This window comes from Chiloscyllium punctatum, chromosome 7 (genome assembly GCF_047496795.1).
Source record: "Chiloscyllium punctatum isolate Juve2018m chromosome 7, sChiPun1.3, whole genome shotgun sequence".
In the NCBI taxonomy this organism is placed as follows: Eukaryota; Metazoa; Chordata; class Chondrichthyes; order Orectolobiformes; family Hemiscylliidae; genus Chiloscyllium; species Chiloscyllium punctatum.
The window spans coordinates 129,658,016-129,674,089 of NC_092745.1; the positions used below are offsets into that span (position 1 = coordinate 129,658,016).

The 16,074-nt window shown below is 46.4% G+C and overlaps 1 protein-coding gene across 2 annotated transcripts in view; it reads left to right on the forward strand.

The window, feature by feature from the left end:
- Window positions 1-16,074, forward strand: part of spata1 (spermatogenesis associated 1) — a 78,504-nt gene that overhangs the window by 32,531 nt on the left and 29,899 nt on the right. For both annotated transcript variants that reach the window (XM_072574825.1, XM_072574826.1), the window contains exons 4-5: window positions 14,993-15,046; window positions 15,152-15,719. In XM_072574825.1, coding sequence (XP_072430926.1) covers window positions 14,993-15,046; window positions 15,152-15,719 — 622 coding nt within the window. The remainder of the gene's footprint in view (window positions 1-14,992; window positions 15,047-15,151; window positions 15,720-16,074) is intronic.

Sequence of the window (16,074 nt, forward strand, 5' to 3'; positions counted from 1 at the left end):
GAATAAAGGGGATAAAAAGAATTATGGTAATTCAGAAAATATGGAGCGGAGCACAACAGCCAGCGGACTGGAAGATCGGGAGCGGAGCAGAGCAGAGCAATCGGCAGACTGGAACATTGGAGCGGGATGTGATGGCAAGCACACTGATTCATAAACGTTGATCTGTTCTCTGTGAAGAACTAGGGTGGGTTTTCACATGAGATATGTGGAAAATTTCAGGTTATTTTGCCAAAGGTAAGGGGTTGACCTTTACACGAGATCGACTATTACTTAAGTATATATGGTGGTCACACCTGCCTGCTCCTGGCCCATATCCCTCCAAACCTTTCCTCTTCATGCACTATTCCAAAATTCTTTTAAATATTGTAGTTATACCCACATTCACCACTTCCTCAGGAAGTTCATTCTGTTCCTTGTCGTAATTTTTGGAGACACGGAAACATGAGTAGGCCATTCAGCCCTTCGGGCCTGTTCCGCCATTCAATGTAATCATGGCCGATTATCCAACTCAGTGCCTTGTTCCCACTCCCTTTCCATTCCCTTTGATCCCTTTAGCCCTACGGACTCCATCTAGCTCCTCCTTGAAAACATTCAATGTTTTGGCATCAACCATTGGGGTGGCACGGTGACTCAGTGGTTAGCGCTGCTGCCTCACAGCACCAGGGACCCAGGTTCGATTCCAGCCTTGGGCGACTGTCTGTGTGGAGTTTGCACATTCTCCCCAGGTGGGTTTCCTCTGGGTGCTCTGGTTTTCTCCCACAATTCAAAGATGTGCAGGTCAGGTAAATTGGCCATGCTAAATTACCCATAGTTTTAACTGCATTAGTCAGAGGGAAAGGGTCTGGGTGGGTTACTCTTTGGAGGGTCGGTGTGGACTTGTTGGGCCAAAGAGCCTGTATCCACACTGTAGGGAATCTAATCAACTGCTTTCCATGACAGAGAATTCCACAGGCTCACTACGGTCTGGGTGAAGACATTCCTCCTCATCTAAGTCTCAAATGGTCTACCCTGTATCAGCTCTAGTGGCCTGAGGCTCTGGGCAATAAACCATGGCCTTACCAGTGAAATGCAACCCCCAGTGAATGGTTGATTCGGTTCAGAGGAAAGGCTGGATGGAGTGGACTTGTCCTCACTGAATTTAGAAGAATATTAGATTAGATTACTTACAATGTGGAAACAGGCCCTTCGGCCCAACAAGTCCACACCGCCCCGCCGAAGCGTAACCCACCCATACCCCTACATCTACATCTACCCCTTACCTAACACTACGGGCAATTTAGCATGGCCAATTCACCTGACCTGCACATCTTTGGACTGTGGGAGGAAACCGGAGCACCCGGAGGAAACCCACGCAGACACGGGGAGAACGTGCAAACTCCACACAGTCAGTCGCCTGAGGCGGGAATTGAACCCGGGTCTCCGGCACTGCGAGGCAGCAGTGCTAACCACTGTGCCACCGTGCCGCCCACTAAATATGGGGGGATCTCATAGAAACATATAAAACCCTGATGGGACTGGACAGGCTAGGTGTAGGAAGGATGTTCCCGACGTTGTGGAGGTCCAGAATATGGGGGTAAGCCATTCAGGACTGAGATAAGGAGGAATTTCTTCACTCAGAGAGTTGTGAACCTGTGGAATTCTCTCCCACAGGAAGCTGTTGGGGCCAGTTCATTAGATATATTCAAGAGGGAGCTGGAAAGATATAAAAGGGGCCTAAGGGGCAACTTTTTCTCGCAGTGGCTGGTGCCTGTAATGGAATGAGCTGTCAGAGGAAGTGGTGGAGGCTGGTACAATTACAACATTTAAAATGCATCTAGATGGATATATGAATAGGAAGGGTTTAGAGGGATACAGGACAAATGCTGGCAAATGGGACTAGATTAATTTAGAATGTCTGGTTGGTATAGACGGGTTTTTTCCATGCTGTACAGCTCTGTGACTCTAGCTGTGAGAAAGTTTCCCTGTCAATATTTAGCACCCTTTCGAGTGCTAACGTCAAAGACATGCTCCACCACAATTTGCGTGCGACATAGTCCAGGTCACAGCACTTTATCTGACTTTCTTTTAAACCAAAATTCTTCCCATCCCAGTGTACATCCCAGTACTGTCCGTGTCACTCATGATGCAGCCTGAGCTCGGTGCTCCTGGTACATGTTACTGTCCTCAATATTCTGGCCAAACCAATCCCACCAAAGGCACTCCATCATCCACCCTGATCTTTCCACTCTAGTATTCGTCAGACATAAGCATTGTTCACTTACAACGCAAAGTGTTTACAAGATTGGCAGTTCCTCGTAAAATAATGTTGTAAAAATGCAAATTGCCTTGTGGGCATTGAGGTTAGACTGTCCCCTCACTGCGCTTCAAAACAACACTGTTTTCCAACAGTAAAAGGAGCGAGAATGAGATTTTAATGTGAAGCTGCGAACAAAGCAAAGGCGAAATGAGGAAATCCATTTTCACCCAGTGAGTGGTTAGGGTGTGGACTGCACTGCCTGGGAATGTGGTGGAGGCAGATTCAATTGAGGCATCCAAGAGGGGCATTGGATGGTTATTTGGATAGAAACAATGGGTAAGGGTATGGGGAAAAGGGAGGTAATGATGTTCGTTTAACAAGATAGGCTGAAAGGCCTTCTTCTGCACTGTCACAGTTCTGTGATTCATAAACATTGCACCTCAATAGATTCTATAAGAGTGTGACTGCTGTGGGCTCCAAGACTCAAAAAGGTCAGTTGCAACATTGTGTAACTGTGCACAATCAATGATTTTATCAGTCAAGAGTGACCATGTGAACTGCAGGACGTGCTGAGGCATGTTGGGGATTTGGAGAGCCTTTGTCCTTGCTCATGGTTTACTGTATGTCACTACAGCTCCTTGTCGTCACTGTTAGAAAGTGTACGCTGTCAGGGTGTAGCTCAATCTTATTGATTCTCAGAGGCCAGTCGCAACTTGTCCCACCTGTGACAAAAATAAATCTGACAAAGGGGAGAAAAAACCTTTGCTATTCACCTTATTTATGCCCCTCATGATTTTATAAACCTCGGTAAGGTCACCCCCTCAACCTCCTATGCCCCAGTGAAAAAAGGTCCCAGCCTATCCAGCCCCTCCTTATAAAATGAACCCTCCATTCCCAGCAACAGCCTGGTCATTCCGTGTGCCCCTTCTTGAAGGAAAGTTATACTGGCCTTGGAGGCAGTCCAGGGAAAATTCACTGGGCTGCTCCTGGTAATGGAGGGACTGCCTCATGAGAAGAAGTTGAGTAGGCTGGGTCAGTATTTACTAGATTAAATTACATTACATTACATTACAGTGTGGAAACAGGCCCTTTGGCCCAACAAGTCCACACCGACCCGCCGAAGCGCAACCCACCCATACCCCTACATTTACCCCTTACCTTACCTAATTTAGCATGGCCAATTCACCTAACCTGCACATCTTTGGACTGTGGGAGGAAACCGGAGCACCCGGAGGAAACCCACGCAGACTCGGGGAGAACGTGCAAACTCCACACAGTCAGTCGCCTGAGGCAGGAATTTAGAAGAATGAAATTCAAATGTACGAGATTCTTTTAATGTACTCACAGGATGTGGGCGTTACTGGCTCACTCCCTAGTTGCCCTTGAGAAGGTGCTGGTGAGCTGTCTTCTTGAACTTGCTTTCATTGCTCAGAGCATTGAGTATAGGAGTTGGGACATCATATTGAGGTTGTACAGGACATTGGAGTGCAGGTTCATAGCTCCTTGAAAGTGGAGTCGCAGGTAGATAGGATAGTGAAGAAGGCGTTTGGTATGCTTTCCTTTATTGGTCAGAGTATTGAGTACAGGAGTTGGGAGGTAATGTTTCGGCTGTACAGGACATCGGTTTGGCCACTGTTGGAATATTGCATGCAATTCTGGTCTCTTTCCTATTGGAAAGATGTTGTGAAACTTGAAAGGGTTCAGAAAAGATTTACAAGGATGTTGCCAGGGTTGGAGGATTTGAGCTATAGGGAGAGGCTGAACAGGCTGGGACTGTTTTCCCTGGACCGTCGGAGGCTGAGGGGTGACCTTATAGAGTTTTACAAAATTATGAGGGGCATAGATAGGATAAATAGACAAAGTCTTTTCCCTGGAGTGGGGGAGTCCAGAACTAGAGGGCATAGGTTTAGGGTGAGAGGGGAAAGATATAAAAGAGACCTAAGGGGCAACTTTTTCATGCAGAGGGTGGTACGTGTATGGAATGAGCTGCCAGAGGATATGGTGGAGGTTGGTACAATTACAACATTTAAGAGGCATTTGGATGGGTATATGAATAGGAAGGGTTTGGAGGGATATGGGCCGGGTGCTGGCAGGTGGGACTAGATTGGGTCGGGATATCTGGTCGGCATGGATAGGTTGGACTGAAGGGTCTGTTTCCATGCTGTACATCTCTATGACTCTGACTCTATTGGTGAGGCCTCTTCTGGAGTACTGTGTCCAGTTCTGGTCACCCTGTTATAGGAAGGATATTATTAAATTAGAGAAGGTTCACAAAAGATTTACCAGGATGTTGCTGGGACTGGAGTGTTTGGGTTATAAAGTGAGGCTGCGACTTTGTTCAGAGTCGAAGAGTGTGGCGCTGGAAAAGCACAGCCGGTCAGGCAACATCCGAGGAGCAGGAGAGTCAATATTTCGGGCATAAGCCCTTCATCAGGAATGAGGGGGTGGGGGCCCAAGGGGGCTGAGAGATAAATGTGGTGGGGGGTGTGGCTGGGGGAAGAGAGCTGAGGATGCAATAGGTAGATGAAGGTGGGGATAATGGTAATAGGTCGGAGAGGATAGATGGGAAGGAAGATGGACGGATGGGACAGGTCATGAGGGCTGTGCCGAGTTGGAAAGATTAGATTAGATTACTTACAGTGTGGAAACAGGCCCTTCGGCCCAACAAGTCCACACCGCCCCGCCGAAGCGTAACCCACCCATACCCCTACCCCTACATCTACCCCTTACCTAACACTATGGGCAATTTTAGCAATGGCCAATTCACCTGAACTGCGCATCTTTTGGACTGTGGGAGGAAACCGGAGCACCCGGAGGAAACCCACGCAGACACGGGGAGAACGTGCAAACTCCACACAGTCAGTCGCCTGAGGCGGGAATTGAACCCGGGTCTCTGGCGCTGTGAGGCAGCAGTGCTAACCACTGTGCCACCGTGCCGCCCATAGCTGGGATTGGGATGAGGTGGGGGGAGAGGAAATGAGGAAACTGGTGAAATCCATATTGATCCCGTGTGTTTGCAGGGTCCCGAGGCGGAGGATGAGGTGTTTTTCCTCCAGGCATCAGGTGGTAAATGTTTGGTGATGGAGGAGGCCAAGGACTTGCATGTTTTTGGTGGAGCTGAAGGGGGAGTTGGTTGTCTTTTTCACTGGACCAAAGGAGTTTGAGGGGTGACCTTATAGTGGTTTATAAAATCATGAGAGGCATGGATAAGGTGAATAGCAAAGATCTTTTACCTAAGGTGGAGGATTTCAAGACTAGAGGGTATATGTGGGCGGCACGGTGGCACAGTGGTTAGCACTGCTGCCTCACAGCGCCAGAGACCTGGGTTCAATTCCCGCCTCAGGCGACTGACTGTGTGGAGTTTGCACGTTCTCCCCGTGTCTGCGTGGGTTTCCTCCGGGTGCTCCGGTTTCCTCCCACACTCCAAAGATGTGCTGGGTCAGGTGAATTGGCCATACTAAATTGCTCGTAGTGTTAGGTAAGGGGTAAATGTAGGGGTATGGGTGGGTTGCGCTTCGGCAGGCCGGTGTGGACTTGTTGGGCCGAAGGGCCTGTTTCCACACTGTAATGCAATCTAATCTAATCAAAAAAAAAATATTTTTAAGTGAAAGGAGAAAGATTAAAAAGACATGAGGGGCAATCCTTTTATACAGAGAATGATTCATGTCTGGAATGAACTTCCAGAGGAAGTGGAATATGCAGGTATAGGTACAAGATTTACAAGAAATCTGGAGAAGTTTAGGAACATAGTTGGCATAGACTGGTTGGACCTAAGGGTTTGTATCCTTGCTGTATGACTCTATGTGTGCTGTAGGTTAACCCATAATGCTGTTCAGGAGGGAGTTCCAGGATTTTGATCCAGCAACACTTGAGGAACAGCCTACTCATAGGGCAGGGAATATCGGCTGTGACAGCAATAAACACAATATACATTGATGATCCAGAGTGACTATCCAAGCTTCCATTTCAAGGAGGAAATGTCTACTGGGGCAGGAGGAGTGGACATAGCCGGTGGTAAATAGGCAGGTGGATAATGCCAGGGTAACTGTTAAAGCAGATTAATCTGCTCTTGTTTAGTCACTGGATACCATCATGCAGGGCTGCACACTCAAGAACCCATTCCCTACCCCTGTGTAGTTCAGCACTGAGGGATATCAGAGAGTATTTGTCAGAATGGCAGGGGCTTGATGGGATTGTCACTGGGTTAGTAATACAGCACTCCAGGCTAATACTCTGGGGATATGGAAGCTCAGATCCCACCATGGCAAATGGTGAAATTTGGATACAGTGAAAAATATTATATTTTATTTTATGAAAACTGATCTGATAAGTAGAGAAGAACTAGAAGCAGGAGCCCTTTGAGCCTCCAATGCCACTCAGTCCCATCTTAGCTGATCTCATCTCAGCCTCACCTCCACCTTCCTGCCTGCTCTCCATAACCCTTTAACCCTTTACAAATTAAACACCTGTCCACCTCCTCCTTCAATTTACTCAATGTTCCAACATCTGCCACACTCTGGGCGAGTGAATTCCACAGATTTATCACCCTTTGAGAGAAGTAATTTCTCTCCATCTCTGTTTAAGAATGTGTTATCCCTCAGCCTAAAACTATGACTTCATTCTGTGTTACCCCACAAGGAGAAACATCCTCTCTATGTTTACTTTGTCAGTCCCCTTTATCATCTTACACACCTCAGTTAGATCTCCTCTCATTCTTCTAAACTCCAGAAAGCATCAGTCTAAACTGCTCAATCTCGCCTCATAAGACAAACCTCTCATCTCTAGAATTAGTCTCGTGAACCTCCTCTGAGGTGAAAGTGAGGACTGCAGATGCTGGAGATCAGAGTCAAGATTAGAGTGGCGCTGGAAAAGCACAGCAGGTCAGGCAGCTTCTGAGGAGCAGGAAAATCGACATTTTGTGCAAAAGCCCCTCATCAGGAATGAAGGGCTCCTGCCCGAAACGTCGATTTTTCCTGCTCCTCGGATGCTGCCTGACCTGCTGTGCTTTTCCAGCACCACTCTAATCTTGACTTTGAACCTCCTCTGAGCTGCCTCCCAACAGAATTACCTCCCTTCTGAAGTAAGGAGACCACAATTGTTCACAGGTGCAGTCTCACTAATGGTTAGGTAAAAACAATGACTGCAGATGCTGGAAATCAGAGTCTAGATTAGAGTGATGCTGGAAAAGCACAGCAGGTCAGGCAGCATCTGAGGAGCAGGAAAATCGACATTTCGGGCAAAAGCCCTTCATCAGGAATACAGACAGAGAGCCTGAAGGGTGGAGAGATAAATGAGAGGAGGGTGGGGGTGGGGAGAAAGTAGCATAGAGTACCACTAATGCTTCACTAATGCCCGTAGACCTCCAGCAGCCCTCCCCTACTTTTATATTCTATTCCTTTAGCAGTAAATGCTAATATTCCATTGCCTTCTTTATTACCTGCAGACCAGTTCTCTGCAGTTTGTGCATGAGGGTATACGTGATGATCATGTGTCTTTCCAGGTTTGATCATCCAGTAAACTCCAGTGTCACTTAGCGCAGGAGACTCCTCCGAACCTTATTGTGGCCTCCCATGGGAATTCCCCCTGAAGAACCTCATCTTCCATAGGCTTGGAATTACAAATACTGCCATTCCTGTGAATGGAGTTTGGGCCTGGGGCATCCCATTCCTCGGCAGAGGCCCTGGGAAAATCAGGAGAGCATGTCGAATTCCTGAAGGACATGGGTGATCCAGATGGGTTTTCAATGTTGGCTTGATGGTCACCATTGTTGCATAAAATAATGTTCTAAAAGTTAGAGTGACCCATTTCTCCCTGAAAACGGCCACGGAATGTAGATAGGGTGGTAAAGAAGGCGTATGGCATGCATGCCTTTATTTGTCGGGGATTTGAGTGCAAGGGTCAGGATGTCATGTTGCATCTTAATTAGACTTTTTTTTTTGCGCGATCATCGCTGGCCAGGTCAGCATTTATTGCCCATCCCTAAATGTTAAGAATCAACCACGTTGCTATGGGTCTGGAGTCACATGTAGACAGGTAAGGATGGCAGTTTCCTTCTCTAAAGGACATTAGTGAACCAGATGGGTTTTCCTGACAATCGACTATGGATTTGTGGTCATCACTAGGTGCTTAATTCCAGATTTTTATTGTAGTCAAATTCCACCATCTGCCATGGTAGGATTTGAACCCAGCGCCCCAGAACACTGTAGGCCACACTGAGAGTATTGTGTTCAATTCTGGTCACCACATTACAGGAACGATGTGGAGGCTTTGGAGAGGGTGCAGAGAGGTTTACCAGGATGCTGCCTGGATGTGGAGGCTTTGGAGAGGGTGCAGAGAGGTTTACCAGGATGCTGCCTGGATGTGGAGGCTTTGGAGAGGGTGCAGAGAGGTTTACCAGGATGCTGCCTGGATGTGGAGGCTTTGGAGAGGGTGCAGAGAGGTTTACCAGGATGCTGCCTGGATTAGAGGATAGCAGCTGTAAAGAGAGGCTAGAAAAACTCAGCTTGTTTTCTCTGGAGTGGCAGAGGCTGAGGGGTGATGAGATAAAAGTCCATAAAATAATAGGCTGCATAGATAGAGTTGACAGTCAGAATCTTTTTCCTGGAGTTAGAATGTCTAAAACTAGGAGCATGAGGGGGAAAGTTCAAAGGAGATGTGAAGGGCAGGAGAGTGACAGGAGTCTGGAATGCGCTGCTAGGGTGGTAGTGGAGACAGGTATGATAGGGGTGTTTAATGGTCTCTTAGATAAGGACATGAACATACAAGGAAAGGAGGGATATGGACCAAGGGCAGGCAGAAGGAATTAGTTTAATTTGGCATCATGTTCAGCACAATATTGTGGGCCGAAGGGCCTGTTCCTGTGCTGTATTGTTCTATGTTCTGTTAGCTCTGCCCCAACCTGATGATGTCATACCCTCTCTGCTTTGAGGGACAGTTCATCTTGTTTGAGATGGGAGTGGAGACAGCTGTGACTTTCCAGGCTCTGGATAACCCTCATGATGCCAAACTAGTCAGTGTTGATTGTATTTATTGTCACCCAGTCAGAAACAACAGTGAACACAGAGAATGCTGGAGAGATTGGAGAGGTTGGGATTGTTTTCCTTGGAGCAGAGAAGTCTGAGGGGTGACATGATTGAGGTGTACAAAACTGTGAGGGATAGACACAAAGTAGACAGGAGGAATCTCTGGGCAGACAGTTCAAACTCCAGGGGTCATAGATTCAAGCTAAGTGGCATAAGGATTAGAGGGGACGTGAGGAGAAACTCTTTTTGTACAGAGGGTGGTGGGTGACTGGAATTGGTTGCCTGAGTTGATAGTGGAAGCAGAGATCCTAAACTCTTTTAAAAAGTATCTGAATCTGTGTCTTAAGTGCTGTACACTGCAGAGCTATGGGTTGGATGCTGGAAGATGGGATTAAAAGGGCATCAGAGTGTATTTGGGTCAGCATGGACAAGATGGGCTGAATGACCCCATTCTGAACAAAGCGAACAACGAACAAAGAAATTACAGCACAAAAACAGGTCCTTCGGCCCTCCATGCCTGCACCAATCCACATCCTCTATCTAAACCTGCTGCCTATTTTCTAAGGATGTGTATCCCTTTGCTCCCTGCCCATTCATGTATCTGTCTGCACAATGATGTTATCGTGCCCGCCTCTCCCACCTCCACTGGCAATGTGTTCCAGGCACCCACCACCCTCTGTGAAGTAAATAATTTTCCACGCATATCACCCGTAAACATTTCCCCTCTCACTTTGTACTCATGACCCCTATTAATTGAGTCCCTCACTGTGGGAAAAAGTTTGTTGCTATCCACCCTGTCTATACGTCTCACCAGCTGGATTTTGTAGCCCTGAATCAGGTCCCCCCTCAACCTCCTTCTTTCCAATAAAAATAGTCCTAATTCTACTCAATTTCTCTTCATAGCTAGCACCCTCCATACCAGGCAACATGCTGTCAAACCTCCTCTGCACGCTCTCCAAAGTGTTCACATCCTTTTGGTCATGTGGTGAGCAGAATTATATGCAGTATTCCAACTCTGGCCAAACCAAAGTCTTATGCAACTGTAACATGACCTGCCAACTCTTATACTCAATACTCCGTCCAATGAAGGAAAGCATGCCGTATGCCGTCTTGACCACTCTACTGACCTGCGTTGCCACCTTCAGGGAACAATGGATCTGAACACCCAGATCTCTCTGTATATCAATTTCCCGTAGAACCTTTCCATTTACTGTGTAGTTCTGTGCAGTATCATTTCTGTGGTTTCTAAACTCAGCAGGTCTGGCAGCATCTGTGGAGAGAGAACTGGAGATAAGGTTTTGAGTTGAATTAGAGTTAGTGGATGAAGTGTGTTTTCGCTTGGTTAATTTGCTACAATCATTCAGTGTCTCACAGCATTCAGTTGCTTGATGTGAGGGTGGTTGTTCTTACATTGTCTGTGCTGGAAGGCCTCCTGTTATCGTGCTGCTGTGCTCCCTATTGCAGTCTGTATCCCTTGCAGTGAAACCATTGCACCCGTAAACTGTGTTTAGGAGGTGTGCCACGTCACTGACAAAACTACCCTTTACGTAGACCTAAAAACAACTCTTGTGGGCAAAATTATACAGGGGTGTCTCTATCCCTCCATCCTGTCCCTCTTAACTGCTGCAGCTCTTAAATCCTGCAGCACTGTCCAAGTCCACAAGTCAAAACTAATTATTGTGACATCAAAAATCCCGTGCAAAGTGGAACTTACCAGTGACTGGGAAAATCTCCCTGTTGGTTAAAGTAATTTCTAAGAAAAAGGAAGTCAAACACCTTGAACCACTGCAGTCAACTTGGGTCTACCTGCAGCGTATGACCATAAAAAGTAGAAGAAGGCCATTCAGCCCCTCGGAACTGCTCTGCCTTGCAATAGGATCATTGTTGATTCAACATTCCTCACATTCGTTTTCCTGCCTTTTCCCCTTGACTCCCTAACTGATCAGGAATCAACTGATCTCAGCTTTAAATATACATAAGGACTCTGCCCCCACAGCTCTCTGTGGTAAAGGGTTCCAAAGACTCTCAGCCCTCAGAGAGATTCCAAACTGATGATTCCTTCACGATTGGTTTATTGCAGTGTGAAACATTTCAAACTCATTTTGAACGTCCTTGTTCACACTGTTTTTCATGTCATAAAATGTTATCAGCAGTTTATTTTATGAAAGGTTGCAAGGTGAGGTAATTATAGTTCACTGAGTGGAGTTCATGTCAACACCTAGATATGTTGATTGATCAGATATCTTTCCCATTAATTTTTAATGGATATGGGTGTCACTAACTAGACCAGCAATTATTGGCTATCCTGAATTACCCAGAGGGGAGTCAAGAGTCAATTACAGGGCAAATGCACTCAGTCTTTTTCCCAGGGTTGGGGAATCAAGGACTAGAGGGAATCACTTTAAGGTTAGAGGGGAAAGAATACAAGGGAACCTGAGGGGCAACTTTTTTACACAGAGGGTGGTACGCATATGGAATGAGCTGCCAGTGGAAGTGGTTGAGGCGGGTACACAACATTAAAAAGGCATTTGGACAAATACATGGATTGGAAAAGTTCAGAAGGATATGGGCCAAGTGCAGGGAAATGGGGTTAGTGTGGATGGACATTTTGGTCAGAATGGACCAGTTTGGGCTAAAGGGCCTGTCTCCGTGCTGTAGGAGTCTATAATTCTATGACACATTGCTGTGGGTCTGGAGTCACATGTAGACCAGACCAGGTAAGGATGGCAGATTTTCTTCCCTAAAGGATATTATTGAACTCGATGGGTTTTTACATCAGAGGTAGCTATCATCCCAGAATTATTTTCTGAATTGTACTAGAACCCATGTCCCCAGATTAACAAGGAACACTGGATTACTAAACCTCTGACATTACCACAACTCCACTACCTGGCCTGGGATGCTAAACCCATCATTGGAATTAAACAAACCTGAGAAAGCTGTGAGCTGATTCAAAATTTGAAATTCAAGTCTGAGTCTAAATGAGATAAACACACAGAACACAAGGCAGCTCTCCACCACCTTCCCTGGGCAACTAGGGATGGACAATGACTGCTGATCCAGCTGGTGATGCCCACCTCCCAGGAATAAATCAAAACAACATCCATTTTGAGACACTGAGGATCTTTAGAGCTAATTGAAATCTTTATGTTCCTCCAGCTCTTGAGCAACCCTGATTTTATTCTCTCAAGTATTGGTGGCAGACTCACCCCTGACTCTGCAATATGCTTCTCTCAACATGCTTTCTGATGTCCAGCCTCCTTTCCTTCCCATTCCTACCTTTAAATTGGACCATTCCAATTGATCAGCCTCATGCCTTGCATCCTTTGAATAAACTTGAGCTTGTCCTAAAAGACCTGTTGGCCCTACCTTAGGTTCTTGCATCTCCCCATCTCTGTAACTTCCTCCAACGCCATCAGGAGGAATTGAGGAGGAGGAAGGAGAGAAGGAGGAGAATACAAGGAGGAATTTCTTCCCTCAGAGGGTTGTCTCTGGAACTCCTTGCCACAGACAGCTTTGGGGGTAGAGTCCTTGTGTATATTTAAGGCTGAGAGAGATTCTTGATCAGTCAGGAATCAAGGGTTACAGGGAAAGGGCAGGAAGTTGGATGTGAAGAATGTTGGATCAGCCATGATCCTATGGAAGGGCGGAGCAGGCTTGATCACTGAATGTGGGTCAAGATTAGAGTGGTGCTGGAAAAGCACAGCAGGTCAGACAGCATCAGAGGAGCAGGAAAATCAACGTTTTGGGCAAAAGCCCTTCATCAGGAAATACGTTTGCCCGAAACGTTGATTTTCCTGCTCCTCGGATGCTGCCTGACCTGCTGTGCGTTTCCAGCACCACTCTAACCTAGACTCTGATTCCCTGCATCTGCAGTCCTCACTTCTGCCTAGCTGGTCACTGAATGGCTTATTCCTGCTCTTATTTCTTTGGTCTTAACTCCCTAAACTCTCTCCTCCAGTCTTGCGCTCTTACACAAACCTGGTTTTCATCACTGCCCCACTGCCTCTGAAAATCTATCCTTAAATCTCTCCCCTTCTCTCTCCCACTCTCTCTCTCCCTCTGCTACTCCTTTCAAATCTGCTTTTTTGATCAAGTATTTCATCACCTGTCCTACTATGGGTTTATTGTCACATTTACTTGACGATCATTGCAATGAGGTGCCTTGTAATGTTTCTCTATGTAAAAGGCAGGCAGATTGCTGACGTTGTTTATTCTGTACACATCAGGACATACACAAGAATGCCAAACTTCAAATGATAACTGCAATTTATACTGCAAGAGGGAATGCACCAATCAGCACCCTCTTCTCCAGAAAAAGAGCCAATCAGTACCATTTTCTCCAAACAAAAATGGCAATCAGCTCAAAAACAGAAATTGCTGTCAAAACTCAGCAGGTCTGACAACGACTGTGGGAAAAAAAGCAGAGTCCAGTGACCCTTCAGAACTTCAGCTGCTGCCAAGCCTGTTGAGTTTCACCAGCAATTCTTGTTTTTGAGCTGATTGCTGATTTTTCTGGAGAAGAGGGAGGTGGTGGGTTTTTGTCTCGGTTTCAGATCTCCAACAACCACAGCTCGTTGTCTTACTTTGCCAATCAGCTCACTCCTGTCCAGGCAAAAGTGAGGACTGCAGGTGCTGGAAACCAGAGTCTAGATTAGAGTGGTGCTGGAAAAGCACAGCAAGTCAGGCAGCATCCGAGGAGCAGGAAAATCAACGTTTTGGGCAAAAGCCCTTCATCAGGAATAGAGGCAGGGAGCCTCCAGGGTGGAGAGATAAATGGGGAGGGGGGTGGGGCTGGGGAGAAGGTAGCAAAGAGTACAATAGGTGAATAGGGGTGTGGATGGAGATGATGGGTCAGAGAGGAGGGTGGAGTGGATAGGTGGGAAGGGAGATTGGCAGGTAGGACAGGTCATGAGGACGGTGCTGAGCTGGAAGGTTGGAACTGAGGTAAGATGGGGGGAGGGGAAATGAGGAAACTGGTGAAGTCCACATTGATGCCCTGGGGTTGAAGTGTTCCGAGGTGGAAGATGAGGCGTCCTTCCTCCAGGCGTCTGGTGGTGAGGGAGCGGCGGTGGAGGGGGCCCAGGATCTGCTTATCCTCGGCAGAGTGGGAGGGGGAGTTGAAATGTTGGGCCACGGGGCGGTGTGGTTGATTGGTGCGGGTGTCCTGGAGATGGTCTCTGAAGCGATCTCTGAGAACGTGTCGACTCTCCTCAATGTAGAGGAGACTGCATCGGGAGCAACGGATACAATAAATGACATTGGTGGACGTGCAGGTGAAACTTTGATGGATGTAGAAGGCTCCTTTGGGGCCTTGGATGGGTGTGAGGAAGGAGCTTTTGCCTAAAACGTTAATTTTCCTGCTCCTTGGATGCTGCCTGACCTGCTGTGCTTTTCCAGCACCACTCTAATCTAGACTCTGAAAACGTACCAATCAGCCCCTTGTTCTCCTGTGGTATAAATTGTTGTGACAATTTGAAACTTGGTATTCTTGCAATTATCCAGATGGGTGCAAATTGAAATATTTTGGGATAACATCGCCACTTCCAGCAGTAACCATGCTCTGTACAATTATAAAAATTGCATTATGTGTAAGGTTATTGTTGTTTACTTCTTTCACCCCTTCCCAGCCCCTTACAGAACATATCACTGACTCATATTTACATATTGAATAAAATGTTATAAATTAATGCATTGCCTCATTTTTGTAATAAATTCTGAACCTCATTTTCAGGTTTCAGCAAAGCAAGAATCAGAACTCAAAGTGAAGTCATTTGCACCTCCTTATGTAGGTAGATCGATTACATTCTAATTGGAGAAGTCATTACAATTTATTGATGTCATTTATTTGAAAGGTTCCTGGCTCTAATTAGAATCCTCTGTCATTTCTTAGGCTCCACAGCCAGAACTCTACTTGCTACCTGGAGTTGGCAGGAGGCAGCTACGTGATCTGATTCCAGTCGACAACCAGCAACTTTCGGAGGATGTTCTAACGCAATGTTCACAAGGAACACACGCAGCACTGTTTGACAATAAAGCTACAGCAGAATCAAAATGTTCCATCTGCACCTACCAAACTCGTGTTTCAAAGAGTCCAAATGGAGACAGCACCTACATAAGCCATCAAGGAGCACAGAGTACAAACAGGGTCAGTGATGCAACACTGAGGGAACGTAAAGTGAATGATTTTCCACACAAAGATCAGCGCACTCAGAGCCCTGAGGGAATGAGCATCTACACTCCACCCCATCGGAAATCGGCAAGCAGAAAGCCAGGAGAGATCACTGATTCAAGGGAACCTGAAACCAATGGTTTTCTTCAAGATATCCACAACACAAGGAGTCTGGATATAAACAGTACCTGGGAGCAGGAGATACACTCCCTTCAAAACACCAGAGACAGCAATCGGAAAATATACAAGAGTCAACAGCAGGAACATCAGATGCAGCAGCGAGAGAAAGGTTCATGACTCCAGGCTTTGTAGAAGTCTCAGGAGCTGATTTTTGATTTAATTTGGTTTATTATTGCAACAGGTATCCAGTGAAAAGTTTTGTGTGCGGTACAGGCAGATCATACCATACAAAGTGCATTAAGGTAGTGAACAGAGTCAGGAATACAGTGTTACGGTTGCAGAGAAGAGAGCAATATTAACATTAGATTTGAAATTTGAGAGGTCCTTTCAGAAGTCTAATTACAGCGAGGAAGAAGCTGTTCTTGAATCTGTTGACTTGTGTGTTTAAAAGTTTGTATCTTCTCCCTGACGGAAGAGATTGGAAGAGATTATAACCGGGGTGGCAGGGGTCTTTATGATGTTGG